Below are 24,338 nucleotides of genomic sequence, written 5' to 3' on the forward strand. Positions count from 1 at the left end.
GTGATGTGCCTAATAAATACGTAGGTCCTCTGATATGCCCCAAATATTGATGGGAGGGTGTCACAAATACGCCCAGTTACTATCCCCTAAAAGTACATCACTAGAAGTGACAGCTTCTCACTATAAACGCGGAATATCAAATCACGAAATATTTTCCAAAACTACGAGAAAGTCAACATGGTGACCAGAATGCCAGCCATTCAGAAGATTATTTCAGGGGGCAGCGTAATTGGATATCGGTGTACGCACGTCCCCTGAGGTAAATGGAACGGCGAAAGTAAGGAGGGGGGCCTCTCACTCGGGTGACGCTCAGCAGATAGTGTGTTGCATGAAGTAGAAGTCGAAGCCCGTTATAACTGCCCTCTATGCCTGGGAGAGGGGCTGGTTCAAAGGGGTGACTATGCCCGATAACCCGGGGCAGTTTTCTTTCACGCCACTCTCTGCTAGGCTTGCAGGACAGGCGTGTGAACCATCTCTCTTGCTGCAATAAATACCTATACGCAGACAAGAGTTCTGCACGGGGGTGGAGGTCAGCGTTGCACCGTGAATAGGGAGGTCACAACTTAACTTTAAGGAGGCGGGAGGGAGGGGTGGGGGCCGGGGAGCGGCAGAGCACGACGGAGGAGAGCTGCAGCAGAGGGGGGGAGGCGAGAGCGTGACGGAGGAGGGCAGAGGGAAGGGGGGAGGCGAGCGGAGCTGAGCAGCTCCTAAAAGCAGTAGGGAAGGGAGGCGAGCAGCTCCGAAAACACCACCTCGTTTCTCCGAGGCAAGGAGAAAATGCCTCGGAGAAACGCACGGCCATTTTCGGATTCGGGGGCGTGTTTTGCTGTTTTGAGTGACAGACAACGTCACAGTCTAAACAACAGCAAAACTTACACCCCCAAATCCGAAAAAGACGGAGCCTATTTGGAGGGATGGCTCTCTCCTCCAATGGCTGGCCTCCGTTTAGGAAGCCAGCCAATGGGAGAGAGGCAAAAACAGAGGCGGTACAAATAGTCCACACTAAGCAACATTAAATCTCGGTACTTCCGGTTCTGCCTTCGGCAGACCGGATATTACCTCGACCTAAAAACGAGGAGAAATGAAAAAATGTCTCCTCGTTTCTCTTGGCTACGCCACCCCTATGGTGGCGCAGCAAATTGACGCATTTCCAGGTTTACGATTTCGCGTAAATCTGTACATGCATCAGTGGACATGGGTGTTGCGTGGTAACAAAGCGATTCAAAAGGGGATGATGGACGGAGCGTTTGTATAAATCAAATACTCACCCCCAGTCAACTGATCTGGGTTTAATCCATCACCATTCTTTAGTTCACTCAGCCACCCCAGTTCAGACATGGCTATATGCAAATCAGTCTGACCCTGTGCCTTATGGGAACAGTCCAGCCCGAACTGCCAAGCCATGTCTTCCCTGGACCGGAAACAAGCATCCCGGGACCGGTTTCGGATTCATAATCCTCATCAGCCAGGCTATCTTGAATCCAGTGGCCAAGTGAACAAGGGACTCACGTCTGAGCATACCCTGCCACACTTAGGGCGAACAAAGCGATTCAAAAGGGGATGATGGACGGAGCGTTTGTGTAAATCAAACACTCACCCCCAGTCAACTGATCTGGGTTTAATCCATCACCATTCTTTAGTTCACTCAGCCACCCCAGTTCAGACATGGCTATATGCAAATCAGTCTGACCCTGTGCCTTATGGGAACAATCCAGCCCGAACTGCCAAGCCATGTCTTCGCTGGACCGGAAACAAGCATCCCGGGACCGGTTTCGGATTCATAATCCTCATCAGCCAGGCTATCTTGAATCCAGTGGCCAAGTGAACAAGGGACTCACGTCTGAGCATACCCTGCCACACTTAGGGCGAACAAAGCGATTCAAAAGGGGATGATGGACGGAGCGTTTGTATAAATCAAACACTCACCCCCAGTCAACTGATCTGGGTTTAATCCATCACCATTCTTTAGTTCACTCAGCCACCCCAGTTCAGACATGGCTATATGCAAATCAGTCTGACCCTGTGCCTTATGGGAACAGTCCAGCCCGAACTGCCAAGCCATGTCTTCCCTGGACCGGAAACAAGCATCCCGGGACCGGTTTTGGATTCATAATCCTCATCAGCCAGGCTATCTTGAATCCAGTGGCCAAGTGAACAAGGGACTCACGTCTGAGCATACCCTGCCACACTTAGGGCGAACAAAGCGATTCAAAAGGGGATGATGGACGGAGCGTTTGTATAAATCAAACACTCACCCCCAGTCAACTGATCTGGGTTTAATCCATCACCATTCTTTAGTTCACTCAGCCACCCCAGTTCAGACATGGCTATATGCAAATCAGTCTGACCCTGTGCCTTATGGGAACAGTCCTGCCCGAACTGCCAAGCCATGTCTTCCCTGGACCGGAAACAAGCATCCCGGGACCAGTTTCGGATTCATAATCCTCATCAGCCAGGCTATCTTGAATCCAGTGGCCAAGTGAACAAGGGACTCACGTCTGAGCATACCCTGCCACACTTAGGGCGAACAAAGCGATTCAAAAGGGGATGATGGACGGAGCGTTTGTATAAATCAAACACTCACCCCCAGTCAACTGATCTGGGTTTAATCCATCACCATTCTTTAGTTCACTCAGCCACCCCAGTTCAGACATGGCTATATGCAAATCAGTCTGACCCTGTGCCTTATGGGAACAGTCCAGCCCGAACTGCCAAGCCATGTCTTCCCTGGACCGGAAACAAGCATCCCGGGACCGGTTTCGGATTCATAATCCTCATCAGCCAGGCTATCTTGAATCCAGTGGCCAAGTGAACAAGGGACTCACGTCTGAGCATACCCTGCCACACTTAGGGCGAACAAAGCGATTAGGCTTTGTTCGCCCTAAGTGTGGCAGGGTATGCTCAGACGTGAGTCCCTTGCTCCCTTGGCCACTGGATTCAAGATAGCCTGGCTGATGAGGATTATGAATCCGAAACCGGTCCCAGGATGCTTGTTTCCGGTCCATGGAAGACATGGCTTGGCAGTTCGGGCTGGACTGTTCCCATGAGGCACAGGGTCAGACTGATTTGCATATAGTCATGTCTGAAATGGGGTGGCTGAGTGGGCTAAAGAATGGTGATGGATTAAACCCAGATCAGTTGACTGGGGGTGAGTGTTTGATTTGCTCAAACGCTCCGTCCATCATCCCCTTTTGTATCGCTTTGTTCGCCCTAAGTGTGGCAGGGTATGCTCAGACGTGAGTCCCTTGCTCACTTGGCCACTGGCTTCAAGATAGCCTGGCTGATGAGGATTATGAATCCGAAACCGGTCCCAGGATGCTTGTTTCCGGTCCATGGAAGACATGGCTTGGCAGTTCGGGCTGGACTGTTCCCATGAGGCACAGGGTCAGACTGATTTGCATATAGTCATGTCTGAAATGGGGTGGCTGAGTGGGCTAAAGAATGGTGATGGATTAGACCCAGATCAGTCGACTGGGGGTGAGTGTTTGATTTGCTCAAACGCTCCGTCCATCATCCCCTTTTGTATCGCTTTGTTCGCCCTAAGTGTGGCAGGGTATGCTCAGACGTGAGTCCCTTGCTCACTTGGCCACTGGATTCAAGATAGCCTGGCTGATGAGGATTATGAATCCGAAACCGGTCCCAGGATGCTTGTTTCCGGTCCATGGAAGACATGGCTTGGCAGTTCGGGCTGGACTGTTCCCATGAGGCACAGGGTCAGATTGATTTGCATATAGTCATGTCTGAAATGGGGTGGCTGAGTGGGCTAAAGAATGGTGATGGATTAAACCCAGATCAGTTGACTGGGGGTGAGTGTTTGATTTGCTCAAACGCTCCGTCCATCATCCCCTTCTGTATCGCTTTGTTCGCCCTAAGTGTGGCAGGGTATGCTCAGACGTGAGTCCCTTGCTCACTTGGCCACTAGATTCAAGATAGCCTGGCTGATGAGGATTATGAATCCGAAACCGGTCCCAGGATGCTTGTTTCCGGTCCATGGAAGACATGGCTTGGCAGTTCGGGCTGGACTGTTCCCATGAGGCACAGGGTCAGACTGATTTGCATATAGTCATGTCTGAAATGGGTTGGCTGAGTGGGCTAAAGAATGGTGATGGATTAAACCCAGATCAGTTGACTGGGGGTGAGTGTTTGATTTGCTCAAACGCTCCGTCCATCATCCCCTTTTGTATCGCTTTGTTCGCCCTAAGTGTGGCAGGGTATGCTCAGACGTGAGTCCCTTGCTCACTTGGCCACTGGATTCAAGATAGCCTGGCTGATGAGGATTATGAATCCGAAACCGGTCCCAGGATGCTTGTTTCCGGTCCATGGAAGACATGGCTTGGCAGTTCGGGCTGGACTGTTCCCATGAGGCACAGGGTCAGACTGATTTGCATATAGTCATGTCTGAAATGGGGTGGCTGAGTGGGCTAAAGAATGGTGATGGATTAAACCCAGATCAGTTGACTGGGGGTGAGTGTTTGATTTGCTCAAACGCTCCGTCCATCATCCCCTTTTGTATTGCGTGGTAACACCCATGTCCCGCCCCTAACACTCAAAGTGTGGCGTGAACAGGTGCGATATTTACAAGCACAGGTTAAGTCACGCAGGGTGACTTTACCTGTGCTTGCAAATATCCTTTAGTAGGCTGCACCACTGGTGCGTCACGCAACGTGATGTACCGGCGGCGCATGGGGCTTGTAGATGGATGTATGATGCTGCATCGCAAACGTTTTCATCGCAAACATTCACATCGCCGTCTTTACATCGCACACACATTCACAACGTACGCTGTCACAACGCAACCCATTACTTCGCTCCATCATTTAAATGCATACAAAACACAATCACTATACACACAAACACCCCGCATGCTTTAACATGATTTTTTGTTGATCAAATGCACAGATAAGAGTTTTACAAGGAAAAAGTTTGTATTGTAATTAAGTTGTGTGATGTGTAAAACCGCAATATTTAAATGGTAACATTGTTGTGCGATGCGATGGCGATGGTTCACACACTTGCGTAGTGTAAATGGTAAATTATCATGCGCAGTTGAAAACCGATGCGATGGCGATGGTTCACACACTTGCGTAGTGTAAATGGTAAATTATCATGCGCGGTTGAAACTGATGCGATGATGGCGATGCAATGTGATGCAATGTAACAGCATGCGCGATGTAAAAGCATACATTGTTAAGGTTGTCGCGATGTAAAATGTATGTTGTAATGCACCTCCGATGTTGTCTCATCGTTGTAATGGGTTTTCACCCTTGTAGATCTGCCCCCAAGTGCTGACATTCAACTGATGTCACTATTTATGTTTAACTCTATTTCTCTATTTATGTTTCTTTTGGATGCACATGCTTGTTTGAAAATAAACAAGAAAAGAGTTGCGAAAAATAGAAAAGAATAGCCTCTCTCTCCATTTTCTGCACTTCTCCTTTTCCCTTCATTGAAACTGTGCAGCGCTGATTGTGACACTAAGGTCACTCGTTTTTTTTTTTTTATGAGCCCTGCAGGATGCTCTGCCTTTCATTCATGCAGGGGCAGGGCTCACTTCACACCTAAGGCCAGTTCAAGCATCTGCAATTATCATGCAGATGCAGCATTTAGGATAAGAGAGAGTTGCTGATCACGGCCACAAAACCAGCCCTGCCCAGTCTACCACAGCTGAAAGGAATCTGGAGGTCATATTACACTTTCAGCCCATGGCAGCATGGCCCAAGAGAGGGGGGGGGGCTGCCTCGGGCCTTGCAGCTGCACCTCGACTGAACACATCAAGGGAGGGCGCTGCCAACCGGACGGACTTGTGATCCAGGGGGGGGGGCAAGCGCCCATCCTTGCCCCCCCCTGCGGACGCCCATGGTGTTATAGAGTGTGTACCAACCATTTGTAGCATGTTAGACAATAGAAGTGCAATCAAAGTTTGTGTTCTTGTGTTATACTTGTTTAATTTGTAATGAAAGTTACATTAAAATGTAGTTTAGAAAATAATGTAATGCTGTTTCTGTAAGGTTTTAAGAGGTTTGATTTAACCTAAAAGGCAGGTTTATTACATCATATTTGAAGTCTGTAGACATTGTGGCGTCCAATTCATCATTGGTACTTTTCTTTTTTCACTTTTGCTTGAATACCTTCGTGTTTCACACTCATTTATATTTGCTTGCTTTTTCTCGACAGATGACGGCCACCACTCAACAAACTGCCAAGGCCCAGCCAGTTCGCATCCCTGCATCTCCCGCAGAAGCCAACACCCCTGTACCTTCCACTGCCCCCCTCGATCCTCAAGCACAATTGGAGGCTGATAAGCGGGCTGTGTACAGGTATAAAAAAAGGTTTATCTTCAGATCTTATTAGCATGATTGGAGCTGTACCTTCAGTTATTTTTACTTTGTAACCTAAGAATAATTCATCAGAAGAAATTTGACAAAATCTTCTTTCTTTCTTGCATGATATTACATTCTTTTAAGCATTAGAACTTGTATGCTAAAACACACCAGGTGAAATCAGGCACAGATTGTTTATCTGTTTCCCAGAATGCTTCAGATATGCAAATACCATTGTATCATTGTAGAACTGTACAGATGGAAACGCAGAACTGATTGCTGTCAGGACCGTAATTTTGCCTAAAGTTTCACTAGCCTGATGTATGCATTAAAATGTTGTGTATATCTTGAGGGCCTTGCTTTGAGGAACTTCCATCTGTTTCACCAGTAAGGCTTAGTCTGCGGGTACCAGCTCTGAAGCGTGCATAGGTTTTCTCTTGTATACTCTAAAGTGGAGCTGCCTTGTTAATCTGAAATTCTCTTCCTTCGGAAATTTGAACAAATGTATCGACCAGAACTTTCAAAAAAGAGGTGAAAAGAATTTTATGAAACAGATTCCTTCCATAACAGTGGTTCTGGGCAATGCCATGATCACTTGACACACTCTCACTGAGCTACAGTTGCATTGGCTACCATAGTCTGCACCAAACTATTGGACCCCCAATGTCAGCCCCCGAGGAAGTGAAGGTCGCCGACCTGCCTTCCCCTGGGGTGCTTCGTGCTGACCTCAGGACAGGATGGAGATAGGTTAGCGATACAAAAGGGGGTGATGGACGGAGCGTTTGAGCAAATCAAACACTCACCCCCAATCAACTGATCTGAGTTTAATCCATCACCATTCTTTAGCTCACTCAGCCACCCCAGTTCAGACATGGCCATAGGCAAATCAGTCTGACCCTGTGCCTCATGGGAACAGTCCAGCCCGAACTGCCAAGCCATGTCTTCCCTGGACCGGAAACAAGCATCCTGGGACCGGTTTCGGATTCATAATCCTCATCAGACAGGCTATCTTGAATCCAGTGGCCAAGTGAGCAAGGGACTCACATCTGAGCATCCGCTGCCACACTTAGGGTGAACAAAGCGATACAAAAGGGGATGATGGACGGAGCGTTTAAGCAAATCAAACACTCACCCCAGTCAACTGATCTGGGTTTAATCCATCACCATTCTTTAGCTCACTCAGTCACCCCAGTTCAGACATGGCCATATGCAAATCAGTCTGACCCTGTGCCTCATGGGAACAGTCCAGCCCGAACTACCACGCCATGTCTTCCCTGAACCGGAAACAAGCATCCTGGGACCGGTTTCGGATTTATAATCCTCATCAGCCAGGCTATCTTGAATCCAGTGGCCAAGTGAGCAAGGGACTCACATCTGAGCATAACCTGCCACACTAAGGGCGAACAAAGCGATACAAAAGTGGATGATGGACGGAGCGTTTGAGCAAATCAAACACTCAACCCCAGTCAACTGATCTGGGTTTAATCCATCACCATTCTTTAGCTCACTCAGCCACCCCAGTTCAGACATGGCCATATGCAAATCAGTCTGACCCTGTGCCTCATGGGAACAGTCCAGCCCGAACTGCCAAGCCATGTCTTCCCTGGACCGGAAACAAGCATCCTGGGACCGGTTTCGTATTCATAATCCTCATCAGCCAGGTTATCTTGAATCCAGTGGCCAAGTGAGCAAGGGACTCACGTCTGAGCATACCCTGCCACACTTAGGGCGAACAAAGCGATACAAAAGGGGATAATGGACGGAGCGTTTGAGCAAATCAAACACTCACCCCAGTCAACTGATATGGGTTTAATCCATCACCATTCTTTAGCTCACTCAGCCACCCCAGTTCAGACATGGCCATATGCAAATCAGTCTGACCCTGTGCCTCATGGGAACAGTCCAGCCCAAACTGCCAAGCCATGTCTTCCCTGACCGGAAACAAGCATCCTGGGACCGGTTTCGGATTCACAATCCTCATCAGCCAGGCTATCTTGAATCCAGTGGCCAAGTGAGCAAGGGACTCACGTCTGAGCATACCCTGCCACACTTAGGGCGAACAAAGCGATACAAAAGGAGATGATGGGCAGAGCGTTTGAGCAAATCAAACACTCACCTCAAGTCAACTGGTCTGGGTTTAATCCATCACCATTCTTTAGCTCACTCAGCCACCCCAGTTCAGACATGGCCATATGCAAATCAGTCTGACCCTGTGCCTCATGGGAACAGTCCAGCCCGAACTGCCAAGCCAAGTCTTCCCTGGACCGGAAACAAGCATCCTGGGACCGGTTTCGGATTTATATTCCTCATCAGCCAGGCTATCTTGAATCCAGTGGCCAAGTGAGCAAGGGACTCACATATGAGCATAACCTGCCACACTTAGGTCGAACAAAGCGATGCAAAAGTGGATGATGGACGGAGCGTTTGAGCAAATCAAACACTCAACCCCAGTCAACTGATCTGTGTTTAATCCATCACCATTCTTTAGCTCACTCAGCCACTCCAGTTCAGACATGGCCATATACAAATCAGTCTGAGCCTGTGCCTCATGGGAACAGTCCAGCCCGTACTGCCAAGCCATGTCTTCCCTGGACCGGAAACAAGCATCCTGGGACCGGTTTCGGATTCATAATCCTCATCAGACAGGCTATCTTGAATCCAGTGGCCAAGTGAGCAAGGGACTCACATCTGAGCATCCGCTGCCACACTTAGGGTGAACAAAGCGATACAAAAGGGGATGATGGACGGAGCGTTTAAGCAAATCAAACACTCACCCCAGTCAACTGATCTGGGTTTAATCCATCACCATGCTTTAGCTCACTCAGCCACCCCTGTTCACACATGGCCATATGCAAATCAGTCTGACCCTGTGCCTCATGGGAACAGTCCAGCCCAAACTGCCAAGCCATGTCTTCCCTGGACCGGAAACAAGCATCCTGGGACCGGTTTCGGATTCACAATCCTCATCAGCCAGGCTATCTTGAATCCAGTGGCCAAGTGAGCAAGGGACTCACGTCTGAGCATACCCTGCCACACTTAGGGCGAACAAAGCGATACTAAAGGGGATGATGGACAGAGCGTTTGAGCAAATCAAACACTCACCTCCAGTCAACTGATCTGGGTTTAATCCATCACCATTCTTTAGCTCACTCAGCCACCCCAGTTCAGACATGGGCATATGCAAATCAGTCTGACCCTGTGCCTCATGGGAACAGTCCAGCCCGAACTGCCAAGCCATGTCTTCCCTGGACCGGAAACAAGCATCCTGGGACCGGTTTCGGATTCATAATCCTCATCAGCCAGGCTATCTTGAATCCAGTGGCCAAGTGAGCAAGGGACTCACGTCTGAGCATACCCTGCCACACTTAGGGCGAACAAAGCGATACTAAAGGGGATGATGGACAGAGCGTTTGAGCAAATCAAACACTCACCTCCAGTCAACTGATCTGGGTTTAATCCATCACCATTCTTTAGCTCACTCAGCCACCCCAGTTCAGACATGGCCATATGCAAATCAGTCTGACCCTGTGCCTCATGGGAACAGTCCAGCCCAAACTGCCAAGCCATGTCTTCCCTGGACCGGAAACAAGCATCCTGGGACCGGTTTCGGATTCACAATCCTCATCAGCCAGGCTATCTTGAATCCAGTGGCCAAGTGAGCAAGGGACTCACGTCTGAGCATACCCTGCCACACTTAGGGCGAACAAAGCGATACAAAAGGGGATGATGGACAGAGCGTTTGAGCAAATCAAACACTCACCTCCAGTCAACTGATCTGGGTTTAATCCATCACCATTCTTTAGCTCACTCAGCCACCCCAGTTCAGACATGGCCATATGCAAATCAGTCTGACCCTGTGCCTCATGGGAACAGTCCAGCCCGAACTGCCAAGCCATGTCTTCCCTGGAACGGAATCAAGCATCCTGGGACCGGTTTCGTATTCATAATCCTCATCAGCCAGGCTATCTTGAATCCAGTGGCCAAGTGAGCAAGGGACTCACGTCTGAGCATACCCAGCCACACTTGTGGTTCTGAAAATTCTGGATTCATGTAATCGTTCTGGACTCGAGAATTAAAACTTCGTCGAAACATGACGAATTTGGTATCAAAAGACCGAGAATGACGAGCACACCATGTACATATATTTTCAGCGTACTCGAGTAACGATTTCTCCTCGAAATCGTCATTATCATCCAGAACCCTTGGCTTCCATTTTATATACTGCAGCCATCTTGTGTGTTGCCCTTTACATAGGCCTTAATCCAGCCAAATTCATTTCAGCAAGGACACGTACACCTTAATCGACTTTCCTATGACCTGTGCAAGTTGGAACCTTTGCCCCAGGCCGAACTCGTTAGGTCAGTTCCCCTCACAGTGGCCGAACAAGATAGCATCAAGGCTCAACAAGCCATAAAACCATTTCAGCGCACACACCTGCCGTATCTTGCTCACATCTACCTCTGCTCCTTTGCTTCACTTGCTTTATGGTGGGGAGGTGCCCGTTTTTATTGGGGGTCCACCGATATCTGATGAAATGTTGGGCCTTGCCGGATGATTTGTTGTAAGCAGCACGAAGTGAAATATGGACATGTCATCATGACTCTGCTTTTTCTTTGTATTGGAAATATGTTAACGATTTACTTTACAACCAAGAATGTTTTGCCTGAAGCTTAAAATTGTGTATAAGAAGAGAAGCCTGACTTTGTAAATCCGAGCAGTCTCCTGAGAATATACTTCCCCGTGTGTTGTACTTCTAGGACACTTGTTACCTTGGTTGCAGCCAATAAATCGATCTTTGACTTCACCTAGAAGACTCTGAGTTTCTGTGGTCTGGATCAGGAAGAACCCGAGTCTCTGGGTGTACCCTGACACCGCTGGGTTACCGGTGTCTGTTCCAGTTCTGAAAAACCCAGTACCTCAGCTGGCGCCCAATGTGGGGCGATTCCAGTGGTACCAGTCAGCCAGAGGATCGTGAGGAGCTTCGTGTGAAAATTCCGGAGGACGGCCAACCACCTCATCGACCCCTGTATGTCGACGTGGTCCGAAGGTCTTTGCTGCGAGGTTCCCCGCTTCCCGACGGCTACAAGGACTGCTGCCCTGGCTATCGCCCTGATTTGTACCCTTGAAGTTTGGTAAAGCGAAACGATAAGACGAGTCCTCTGGTGACGTCATCGATATTTCAGTTAAGTATAAGTGGAGCGTCTCCCAGTCCTTAGTTGGTCTTAGTCTTGGGTATCCTTTGGGATAATTGTTGGTACTTGCAAGCACCAAAACCGAAGGACTCGTGTATTCACGAGAAATATCGTAATCGATAATCCTTTGAAGTTTGGAACTAGACTAGAGAGCGAAGATGCCTAGTCTTAGACTTGGAAATTTGTTTTGTCTTGGTTGTAATAATAGGGACTCCCGATTGGAGGACTCATGTCCGGTTCCTCCGGTTGGAACTCCAACCTACGAGTTATATGTCAAACACGGAGTAGGCCCCATCACATACAATGAAGTGTGGATCAAATACACAAGGAAAGATGGTGTTTTAAAATGGCCCCAATATGGTAGCTTTGATACCGAAATCTTAGATAACCTTGAAGTTAAACTGTTCAAAAAGAAAGCCCGGCCGGCGATGTTTGACTCTTTTCGCCTATGGCGTAAGGAGGCCAAACAAAAAGAAATCAAATTAGCTAAGAAAAATAAGAGAGAAGGGGGAATTTCAGTAATGCAAGCTGCTATGCAGTTTAAAGACAATGAAGAAGAGCAGATGAGTGAGCAGTTGCACAGGCAACGTAAAATGGCAATAGATAAATGTTATCCAGTTTTGCCGTCTCTTCAGCAAGAGGCAGCAAAAGAGCGTGAAAAAGATCCATTGATGTCACATTTGTTAAGTTCGCCACCCCCCTATGCGCAAAATGCCACGGCACCTCCGCAACCTTTAGTTGTGCAACCTGCGCCTCCTATTCAGCACTCACCAGCTGTTCTCCAGCTGGCTCCTGTCCCTATGGTGCAGCCTTCTCAAGGCCCACCAATCACACCTGTTTCACTTGTGCTTTCCACAATTTTGCCTACTGTACTTTCTACTTCTCCTAATGCTCCCTCTACGATTTTGCCTAGTGCTCCTTCTGTCTCTCCTGATGCCTCCTCTGATATTGTCTCTGCCCCTGCCTTATCTCACCCCGTTTTTCTACCCGTTCTTCCCTCAGTTTCACCTTCCATTCGGCAGAAAATGGCCAGCACTGTCACTAACCTTTTCTCACCTCTTTTCGGGTCGCCTACTGCGACCCCTAAAATGGAACGAAGACAGTTCCGAAGTCGACTGCCTGACTATCAAGAGAGAGACTCATTGAATGGTTTAGCACGGAAATGGGTCATGGACACCGTGAAGTATGATGTAGAGTCTGTCATGGAAGTCTTCCATCAATGGGAAGTACCGACGCAGAGATATGTTTTTGAACAGATGTGCGTTTTCCTTTGCGAGGATTTGGAAGACAATGATCTGGAATGCAACCCACAAGAATTGTGTCGTGTACGGTTTAAGTTTGGAGAGGGCATGATTGTAGGTCCCGATGTAGAGAAAGCGGTTGAAATATTGTTATCATATCGGAGTAAGGGGAGCAGTTCTGGGTCACAATCTGAGCCTAGTGCGTCTAGTAGGAAAAAGGCGCGACAATACCCCATGAGAGAAGTTCCCCCACAATGGAGAGAGGGCGACACAACTGTTAACCCACCTATTCTGCCACACTTTCAGCGTGTATGGGTACATGTCCCATGGAGCGAGCTGAAGTTTTAGCACTTAAACAGACATTACCTGATCCGCGTAAAAATCCTGCAGGGTATTATAAAGAGTTTTCACAAACCGCTGGATCATGTATAATGAATTTAGCCGATATCGATATGCTATTTGGGAATGTTGTTCCACAGCCTTTATGGGGTAAAATTCGTCATACAGATCATGATCAAGAGTTAGGTGACTCATGGGCTAATATTGCCGCTGCAGACGCCCGACAAATTGGTGGTGCTAAGCCTGAGCCTTTGATAGCAGAACTTCCTGGTAGAATAGTTGATTACATGAAAACGATAATGCCTGCGATACGTGTAAATTGGGATAAGTTATCTGCATGCAAGCAGAAGAAAGAAGAAACAGTCTCAGATTTCTTCACCAGATTTGAAGAAACATTTGTTGACCACAGCGGTCAAGATATGACCACAGAAGGTGGTCAGAGGTTGTTCGTCGATAAATTCGTGCACAATCTGCTTCCAGAATTGTGTAAAAAGTTAAAGGACTCAGAAAGTTCTTGGGCAGTCTCCTCTTCAGCGCAGATATTAGCTACTGCCCAATATTACGAAAATAGAGACAAAGACGAGAAAGATAGAGTAGAAAAGAAAACTAAAGAATTGAAAACGAAGGTTTTGCTACAGCAAGCCTATCCGCCACGTGGTGGTGGTAATCAAAATAATCATGGTCAGAATAACTACCAGAGTAATTTTCAGCAGCCTCAACAGTATCAGAGGAACTCGCAAAGAGTCGAGTATACTCAACCCCGTGTACCTGTAGGCCCCAACCAGTGTTCATATTGCAGAGAAGAGGGTCATTTCAAGTATAATTGTCCTATACTATTACAACGTGCAAATGGAGTTTCTGGTGTGAGAGGTCGTGGCAGTCAGCAAGCACCTAGAGGTAGAGGGCGTGGAAACGCTCCTCAGAACGCACGTCCCCTTCCACCACAAAATTCTATGAATAGGTTCGATCAGCAGACTAACGCCTCTGACAGGACAGCTCAATACTACGTTGATGATTACTATACAGAAAATTAGCATTTGGAGGGTAACGATTGCTAGGACAGCCAAAGACAAAGAGAGAGAGTTGTTTCAGTTCCAGTAGATCAGAGTGGACCCTACATTGAGGTGATTACATCAGGTGTGTCAGAGCCTTTTCTGTTGGATACTGGTGCTACAGAGAGTTCTATTATGCACTCCAAACTCCCTGGCGCACCTTTGTCTGGCGAAATGAACGTTTCTGTAGGTTTTTCTGGCGCCCCAGTTAGAAATCCGATTTCTGACCCTTTGTCTCTTTCTGTTGGTCCTTGCGAATTCGAAGCACCCCTCATTCTGACAACAGGTTGTGGTGAAAACTTGCTAGGATTGGATTTGTTAAAAAGATTGTATGCGACTTTGTACTGTTCTCCTTCAGGAGTACAGCTTACTTTAGGCAAGAAAGTGGTTACTCCCATGTATTTGTCGAGGGATAAACTTCCAGTAGAATTGTCATTTCTTCCAGATATTCTTTGGGCTGCTGGTCCTAATGATGTAGGCCTTTTAGAAATTCCACCATATGTTGTAACATTGAAAGCCAACGTTAAAATGCCACGAATTCCCCAATACAAAATCTCGAGTGAAGGTGAAAAAGCTTTGCTAGCGATCGTTTACGAATTGATTGAAAAGGATGTGATTGAAGAAACACGAGGCAACGTTTGCAATAGTCCTGTTCTGCCTGTTTTAAAACGAACTGATCCTTCTCAGCCACCTGTGTACAGATTTGTGATTGATCTTAGAGAGGTGAATAAAATAGTTGTGCCACAATTCCCAGTTGTCTCCGACATTACCACATTATTGACCATGATTCCGGCTTCTGCCTCTTGGTTTTCGGTGATTGATCTGAAGAATTCTTTCTTCAGCATCCCGATTGCTGAGGAGAGCAGGGATATTTTTTCCTTCAGTTTAGGAGGTCGCAGCTTCCGCTTTAAACGCGCTCCTCAGGGCTACTGTGAAAGTCCATCAATATACAGTCAAGCTCTAAAAACACAGCTTGATACGATTGTTTTACCTAAAGGTGCTGCTCTTGTACAGTACGTGGATGATTTGCTCATTGCTGCAGACACTGAGGAAATTTGTAAAAAGGCAACGCTGTCATTATTGCATCATCTGTGTGAACTTCATCACAAGGTGTCACTTTCCAAACTGCAATATTGCCGACAAGAAGTGACCTACTTAGGTCACCTCTTATCGAAGGAGGGAAGGAAACTGACCCCAGAAAGAATTCAGGCAATAGCGAAATTGAATGTGCCAAGAACACAGAGAGAAGTGCGTGCTTTCTTGGGCATTACATCGTACTGTAGACAGTGGATTCCGAATTTTTCGTTATTAGCCAAACCCTTGGTGGCATTAACGTGCAAAAATACACCCAATCCCATTCCTTGGTCTGAAGAGTGTCAGAAAAATGTTCTCGAATTGCGCACAGCATTGTGTTCGGCTCCTGTGTTAGGTACCCCCAATTACAGTAAGCCTTTCACATTATATGTCCACGAGAAAGAGGGCTGTGCATTGTCTGTGTTGACTCAGTTATTTGGAGGTAGGCAGCGTCCATGTGCCTATTTTTCGTCGACCTTGGATCTGGTAGCTAAAGCATTGCCAAGTTGTTTAAGAGCCACAGCAGCAGCAGCTGTTTCTATTCGACAGTCTGCTGGTCTAGTAATGAATAATACACTAGTCGTGATGGTCCCACATGCAGTAGACACGTTGTTAAATAGAACTAAGACACAGCACTTAACTAGTGCTCGACTGTCCAGTTACGAATTGACATTACTAGCGAGTCATGTGCACATAAAAAGGTGCAGTACCCTAAACCTAGCTACGTTGTTGCCAATTACAGAGGAATCAGATGTTTCAGAACAGCACGATTGTTTTCTCAGAACAGAGGAAGAGACGAAAGGGAGAGTAGATCTATCTGATACTCCTCTTGCTGAATGTGATGGTACATTATGGGTGGATGGTTCATGCTTTAAGCTCCCGAGTGGTGACACGACTGCAGCATATGCTGTCACGACTTTGCATACAGTTGTTGAAGCTGCACGTGTCCCACATAATTCGGCTCAAGCAGCAGAATTAATTGCACTCACGAGAGCATGTGTATTGTCCAAAGGAATGAAAGTGACTATCTACACTGATAGTCAGTATGCATTTGGAGTAGCTCACAGTTTTGGGCGATTGTGGAGAGAACGTGGGTTCCTGACGTCGCATGGAGCTAAGATTCAGCATGGTCAGTTGGTGAATGAGCTTCTCGAATCACTGACCTTGCCCCTGCAAATGGCGATTGTGAAATGTACTGCTCACAAGAAGGTGACTGATGATGTTGGTCGTGAAAATGCATTTGCTGATGAGATCGCGAAAGAAACGGCAAAGAATGTAATGAGCCGAATGTATGTTGCAGGCCCTGCAAGATGGACTGGTGATGTTGGAATGTATGAAGACACAATAGAGAGTGTGAAGTCCATTCAAGCTGAGGCCACAGAGAAAGAGTTGAGCACGTGGAGAGAAAGTACGGGTAGAATGGATGCAAATGGTTGTTGGATTGAATTATCAGAGCATCAGAGATGGTTGTTACCCGATGCATATGTGCTTGCAGTGGTTACAATGGCTCATGGAATGGCTCATATTAGCGTTAAAGGGATTTGCGAGTTGTTGGCCCCAGTATGGAAGAATTCAGGGATTCCCAAGTGTGCAGAGAATGTTGTCAAGAATTGCATGGTATGTCTGAAGCACAATCCTGGTAGAGGAACCCCAACTCCAGCTGGTCGTTTTGCACCTCCTACGTACCCGTTCGAGGTTTTGCAGCTAGATTTCATTCACATGGAGAGGTGCAACAATTTAAATACGTACTCGTTGTTGTTTGTGCCTTTTCAAAATGGGTAGAAGCCTATCCCCTAAAAGACAATACTGCCTTGTCCACAGCAAAAGCCCTTGTGAAAGAGTACTTCCCCAGGTTTGGAATGCCGAGAATGGTCTGGTCTGACAATGGGAGTGAATTTGTGGGTCGTGTGATGAAGAGAGTGTGTGAAGGGCTAGGTATCCGGCAGAAGTTCCACGCTGCAAATCACCCCCAATCAGCTGGATTAGTAGAATGTTACAATGGCACTTTAAAACTTAAACTGGCCAAAATCCAAGCGAGCACAGGTCTTAAATGGCCTGACGCTCTACCCTTAGCACTCCTGTCCACTAGGATGACTGTACATTCACGAGTGAAACTTAGTCCATATGAAATAGTTTTTGGCCGGCCAGCCAACATATGGGGAGTGCCTAGACCCACCAAGTTCAGCGAGCTTGAGCACCCTATTTTGCTTAATTGTCTGTATGAATTGACGGCTAAATTGCGTGTTTTGCATCAACAGGTCCACAACACCCTGCCTCCGGTCTCTGAGACTCCGGGTCACGCCATTGACCCCGGTTCCTGGGTTCTTGTCCGCAATTTCCAAAGAACGAAGAACGACCAGCCCAGGTGGACCGGGCCTCATCTCGTCCTTCTCTCTACAAGATCAGCCGATCGGGTGGAGGGGAAGGCCAACTGGGTCCACGGGATCCATTGTAAGAAACTCCCTTTCCCTCTACCCTACGACCAGTGGGTCCAGAAGGGTGTCGCTGACCCAGAATCTGATACCGTGTCACATACCGTCCCTTTTCATGACTTGCACGTAAAAAGAACTGACTCTGAACAAGAAAATGAGAACATTTTGCACAAGGCTGTGACACCATCCGAGCGATTGAACATTACAGAGCCTGACCTTCTGTTCCAGGATCAGACAATACCCGGGAAACAACGATACAATTTGAGACCGAGGAAAACGAACAAGTAAAACACTTTCTTTTTGCAATTTGAGACTAAGATCCATGGACTAATAAAAACCGATATTTTCCTTTTCCCCCAAATACTATTTTTTGAAAGTGCAGCTCTCCCATCTAAGAAACTTGCTTATTTTTGTTTTTTCGAACCGCCATCCGGGTTCCGCTGCTAGGGCCGCGGTTGATTAAAAGTCTTTGGGGTGCAGCTGACAACGTTAGGTCGGTAGTTCTGGTTGGTCCAAGGGAGTTGCCCTAGACTGACAGAAGCATCCCTTAGCAGAGGCAACCTACCACCGCGGGCAGCAGTTTAGAGAGGATGGAGTTTCCCGATGTGGAGAGACCTGCCAAACAAACGGCCTTAAAGCACAGACTGTGCAACGTGATGACAAGGAAAAACTTTATAATATTGTGTATTTCCATGCTATTCAGTGTCATGGTATTTTTAATAAGTTATGTTTTATTCTCTTTTCGTGTAACATTTGCACCCACTGCATCCCCATACCTCCTCCCACTGTTTCCTCTCATTCTTTCCACCCTTTGCCTGACCACGAATCAAATAGGAGATTGGAGTTCATTAATAACTCCTTTGTTCAGTAGTTACACCAACACCAACTTGTAATGAACACAACTAACTGTTGGGTGTGCGGTCTTATGCCTCACACAACGGATAAAGGTATCCCCTATTTGGTCCTGCCATTTAGTCACAATGGTTCTGTATGGGCATATAGGACAATGTTCATATATGCACACGAAATCTACCCCCTACGTTCTGTGACAGACAATCCTAGAAAAAGTGCTCTAGTCAAGGGTATAGTAGACATGATTAAGGAAGGTATTTCTTATGAGACTATCCCTAGAGATGAGACACTATTATACATAGGATGGAACATGACTGGGTATGGAACTACTCTGAGTGAGAAACAGCAAGCTAAGAGATCGTCCCCGATTTGGATTGTACCCCATCAGGGTCATCTGTGTCTGCAAGGTAATGGCACGAATCCCAGGGCTCAGTTAGGGAAGAGTGTCTGTACTGAAACGTATGTTTTTGGATCTCAGACTTCCCCAGCGTTTTTAGCAGCTAAGGGTACTTATTTCATCTGCCACGATAGAGCCTATACATGGTTGCCCCCTGACTTTTCGGGCTCATGTTTTGTTTCCTTCCTGTTGCCTCCCACCTACACAGCAGCGGCAGACTACCACAGGACAAGGATAGTTAGAGGTGTTTTGAGTGAAGAAGACACTGCAGGTCAAGAATTTGGGGACTTTGCAAAGGGTTTTCTGCCGTTCTGGGGATCCATGGCTAACAGCAGGAACATAAGGCAATTGACAAGGGTAGTTGAGTCCACCGTGATAGAAACTACTGGTGCCCTTAGTAACCTGACTGCTGAGCTCCAGTCGGATCGACTTATGACCCTTCAGAACAGGGTCGCTTTAGATATCATACTTGCAGACCGAGGTGGGGTATGCAGATTGATCCAATCTAGTTGCTGCATCTTCATCCCTGATAACGCTCCAACAGTGTACTAGGCCATCTCCAATCTACATAAGATTTCCGAATCTATTCATGTGGATAAAGGAGATTGGTCATTAATGGGATGGCTCTGGGAACTGATATCCGCCTGGGGATGGAAAATTCTAATGGTCATTGGGATGGTCTTAGCCATTCTTTTCCTGTTCTGTCTGTGCATACAGTGTGCTCCTGCAATATGTGGCCTCTGTGTTACATCATGTGAAGGAAGCCTGTATCAAGAGATGAACTGAGTACTAGAATGATGTTACAGCAACATCTCAATGACTTTAGGAATATAGATCTGGACTCAGATTAACATGAGGATAGATTAATTGCCTATTTAAGGGCAAAAGGAGGGTTTGTGGTTCTGAAAATTCTGGATTCATGTAATCGTTCTGGACTCGAGAATTAAAACTTCGTCGAAACATGACGAATTTGGTATCAAAAGACCGAGAATGACTAGCACACCATGTACATATATTTTCAGCGTACTCGAGTAACGATTTCTCCTCGAAATCGTCATTATCGTCCAGAACCCTTGGCTTCCATTTTATATACTGCAGCCATCTTGTGTGTTGCCCTTTACATAGGCCTTAATCCAGCCAAATTCATGTCAGCAAGGACACGTACACCTTAATCGACTTTCCTATGACCTGTGCAAGTTGGAACCATTGCCCCAGGCCGAACTCGTTAGGTCAGTTCCCCTCACAGTGGCCGAACAAGATAGCATCAAGGCTCAACAAGCCATAAAACCATTTCAGCGCACACACCTGCCGTATCTTGCTCACATCTACCTCTGCTCCTTTGCTTCACTTGCTTTATGGTGGGGAGGTGCCCGTTTTTATTGGGGGTCCACCGATATCTGATGAAATGTTGGGCCTTGCGGATGATTTGTTGTAAGCAGCACGAAGTGAAATATGGACATGTCATCATGACTCTGCTTTTTCTTTGTATTGGAAATATGTTAACGATTTACTTTACAACCAAGAATGTTTTGCCTGAAGCTTAAAATTGTGTATAAGAAAAGAAGCCTGACTTTGTAAATTCGAGCAGTCTCCTGAGAATATACTTCCCCGTGAGTTGTACTTCTAGGACACTTGTTACCTTGGTTGCAGCCAATAAATCGATCTTTGACTTCACCTAGAAGACTCTGAGTTTCTGTGGTCTGGATCAGGAAGAACCCGAGGTCTCTGGGTGTACCCTGACACCGCTGGGTTACCTTTGTCTGTGCCGGTTCTGAAAAACCCAGTACCTCACACTTAGGGCGAACAAAGCGATACAAAAGGGGATGATGGACGGAGCGTTTGAGCAAATCAAACACTCACCCCAGTCAACTGATCTGGGTTTAATCCATCACCATTCTTTAGCTCACTCAGCCACCCCAGTTCAGACATGGCCATATGCAAATCAGTCTGACCCTGTGCCTCATGGGAACAGTCTAGCGCAAACTGCCAAGCCATGTCTTCCCTGGACCGGAAACAAGCATCCTGGGACCGATTTCGGATTCGCAATCCTCATCAGCCAGGCTATCTTGAATCCAGTGGCCAAGTGAGCAAGGTACTCACGTCTGAGCATACCCTGCCACACTTAGGGTGAACAAAGCGATACAAAAGGGGATGATGGACAGAGCGTTTGAGCAAATCAAACACTCACCTCCAGTCAACTGATCTTGGTTTAATCCATCACCATTCTTTAGCTCACTCAGCCACCCCAGTTCAGACATGGACATATGCAAATCAGTCTGACCCTGTGCCTCATGGGAACAGTCCAACCCGAACTGCCAAGCCATGTCTTCCCTGGACCGGAAACAAGCATCCGGGGACCGGTTTCGGATTCACAATCCTCATCAGCCAGGCTATCTTGAATCCAGTGGCCAAGTGAGCAAGGGACTCACGTCTGAGCATACCCTGCCACACTTAGGGGGAACAAAGTGATACAAAAGTGGATGATGGACGGAGCGTTTGAGCAATTCAAACACTCAACCCCAGTCAACTGATCTGGGTTTAATCCATCACCATTCTTTAGCTCACTCAGCCACCCCAGTTCAGACATGGCCATATGCAAATCAGTCTGACCCTGTGCCTCATGGGAACAGTCCAGCCCGAACTGTCAAGCCATGTCTTCCCTGGACCGGAAACAAGCATCCTGGGACCGGTTTCGTATTCATAATCCTCATCAGCCAGGCTATCTTGAATCCAGTGGCCAAGTGAGCAAGGGACTCACGTCTGAGCATACCCTGCCACACTTAGGACGAACAAAGCGATACAAAAGGGGATGATGGACGGAGCGTTTGAGCAAATCAAACACTCACCCCAGTCAACTGATCTGGGTTTAATCCATCACCATTTTTTAGCTCACTCAGCCACCCCAGTTCAGACATGGACATATGCAAATCAGTCTGACCCTGTGCCTCATGGGAACAGTCCAGCCCAAACTGCCAAGCCATGTCTTCCCTGGACCGGAAACAAGCATCCTGGGACCGGTTTCGGATTCACAATCCTCATCAGCCAGGCTATCTTGAATCCAGTGGCCAAGTGAGCAAGGGACTCACGTCTGAGCATACCCTGCCACACTTAGGGCGAACAAAGCGATACAAAAGGGGATGATGGATAGAGCGCTTGAGAAAATCAAACACTCACCTCTAGTCAACTGATCTGGGTTTAATCCATCACCATTCTTTAGCTCACTCAGCCACCCCAGTTCAGACATGGCCATATGCAAATCAATCTGACCCTGTGCCTCATGGGAACAGTCCAGCCCGAACTGCCAAGCCATGTCTTCCCTGGACCTGAAACAAGCATCCTGGGACCGGTTTCGGATTTATAATCCTCATCAGCCAGGCTATCTTGAATCCAGTGGCCAAGTGAGCAAGGGACTCACATCTGAGCATAACCTGCCACACTTAGGGCAAACAAAGCGATACAAAAGTGGATGATGGACAGAGCGTTTGAGCAAATCAAACACTCAACCCCAGTCAACTGATCTGGGTTTAATCCATCACCATTCTTTAGCTCACTCAGCCACCCCAGTTCAGACATGGCCATATGCAAATCAGTCTGACCCTGTGCCTCATGGGAACAGTCCAGCCCAAACTGCCAAGCCATGTCTTCCCTGGACCGGAAACAAGCATTCTGGGACCGGTTTCGGATTTATAATCCTCATCAGCCAGGCTATCTTGAATCCAGTGGCCAAGTGAGCAAGGGACTCACATCTGAGCATACCCTGCCACACTTAGGGCGAACAAGGCGATACAAAAGGGGATGATGGACAGAGCGTTTGAGCAAATCAAACACTCACCTCCAGTAAACTGATCTGGGTTTAATCCATCACCATTCTTTAGCTCACTCAGCCACCCCAGTTCAGACATGGCCATATGCAAATCAGTCTGACCCTGTGCCTCATGGGAACAGTCAAGCCCGAACTGCCAAGCCATGTCTTCCCTGGACCGGAAACAAGCATCCTGGGACCGGTTTCGGATTCACAATCCTCATCAGCCAGGCTATCTTGAATCCAGTGGCCAAGTGAGCAAGGGACTCACGTCTGAGCATACCCTGCCACACTTAGGGCGAACAAAGCGATACAAAAGGGGATGATGGACAGAGCGTTTGAGCAAATCAAACACTCAACCCCAGTCAACTGATCTGGGTTTAATCCATCACCATTCTTTAGCTCACTCAGCCACCCCAGTTCAGACATGGCCATATGCAAATCAGTCTGACCCTGTGCCTCATGGGAACAGTCCAGCCCGAACTGCCAAGCCATGTCTTCCCTGGACCGGAAACAAGCATCCTGGGACCGGTTTCGGATTTATAATCCTCATCAGCCAGGCTATCTTGAATCCAGTGGCCAAGTGAGCAAGGGACTCACGTCTGAGCATACCCTGCCACACTTAGGGCGAACAAAGCGATACAAAAGGGGATGATGGACGGAGCGTTTGAGCAAATAAAACACTCACCCCAGTCAACTGATCTGGGTTTAATCCATCACCATTCTTTAGCTCACTCAGCCACCCCAGTTCAGACATGGCCATATGCAAATGAGTCTAACCCTGAGCCTCATGGGAACAGTCCAGCCCAAACTGCCAAGCCATGTCTTCCCTGGACCGGAAACAAGCATCCTGGGACCGGTTTCAGGTTCACAATCCTCATCAGCCAGGCTATCTTGAATCCAGTGGCCAAGTGAGCAAGGGACTCACGTCTGAGCATACCCTGCCACACTTAGGGCGAACAAAGCGATACAAAAGGGGATGATGGACAGAGCGTTTGAGCAAATCAAACACTCAACCCCAGTCAACTGATCTGGGTTTAATCCATCACCATTCTTTAGCTCACTCAGCCACCCCAGTTCAGACATGGCCATATGCAAATCAGTCTGACCCTGTGCCTCATGGGAACAGTCCAGCCCGAACTGCCAAGCCATGTCTTCCCTGGACCGGAAACAAGCATCCTGGGACCGGTTTCGGATTTATAATCCTCATCAGCCAGGCTATCTTGAATCCAGTGGCCAAGTGAGCAAGGGACTCACGTCTGAGCATACCCTGCCACACTTAGGGCGAACAAAGCGATACAAAAGGGGATGATGGACGGAGCGTTTGAGCAAATAAAACACTCACCCCAGTCAACTGATCTGGGTTTAATCCATCACCATTCTTTAGCTCACTCAGCCACCCCAGTTCAGACATGGCCATATGCAAATGAGTCTAACCCTGAGCCTCATGGGAACAGTCCAGCCCAAACTGCCAAGCCATGTCTTCCCTGGACCGGAAACAAGCATCCTGGGACCGGTTTCAGGTTCACAATCCTCATCAGCCAGGCTATCTTGAATCCAGTGGCCAAGTGAGCAAGGGACTCACGTCTGAGCATACCCTGCCACACTTAGGGTGAACAAAGCGATACAAAAGGGGA

General features: G+C 47.6%; 1 protein-coding gene across 2 annotated transcripts in view; it reads left to right on the plus strand.

Moving 5' to 3' along the window:
• Nucleotides 1-24,338, plus strand: part of PKNOX2 (PBX/knotted 1 homeobox 2) — a 3,383,295-nt gene that overhangs the window by 2,536,867 nt on the left and 822,090 nt on the right. For both annotated transcript variants that reach the window (XM_078683923.1, XM_078683924.1), the window contains one exon: nucleotides 6,175-6,317. In XM_078683923.1, the coding sequence (XP_078540049.1) occupies nucleotides 6,175-6,317 (143 nt within the window). The remainder of the gene's footprint in view (nucleotides 1-6,174; nucleotides 6,318-24,338) is intronic.

Source organism: Lissotriton helveticus, chromosome 3_1 (assembly GCF_964261635.1).
Source record: "Lissotriton helveticus chromosome 3_1, aLisHel1.1, whole genome shotgun sequence".
Lineage (NCBI taxonomy): Eukaryota > Metazoa > Chordata > Amphibia > Caudata > Salamandridae > Lissotriton > Lissotriton helveticus.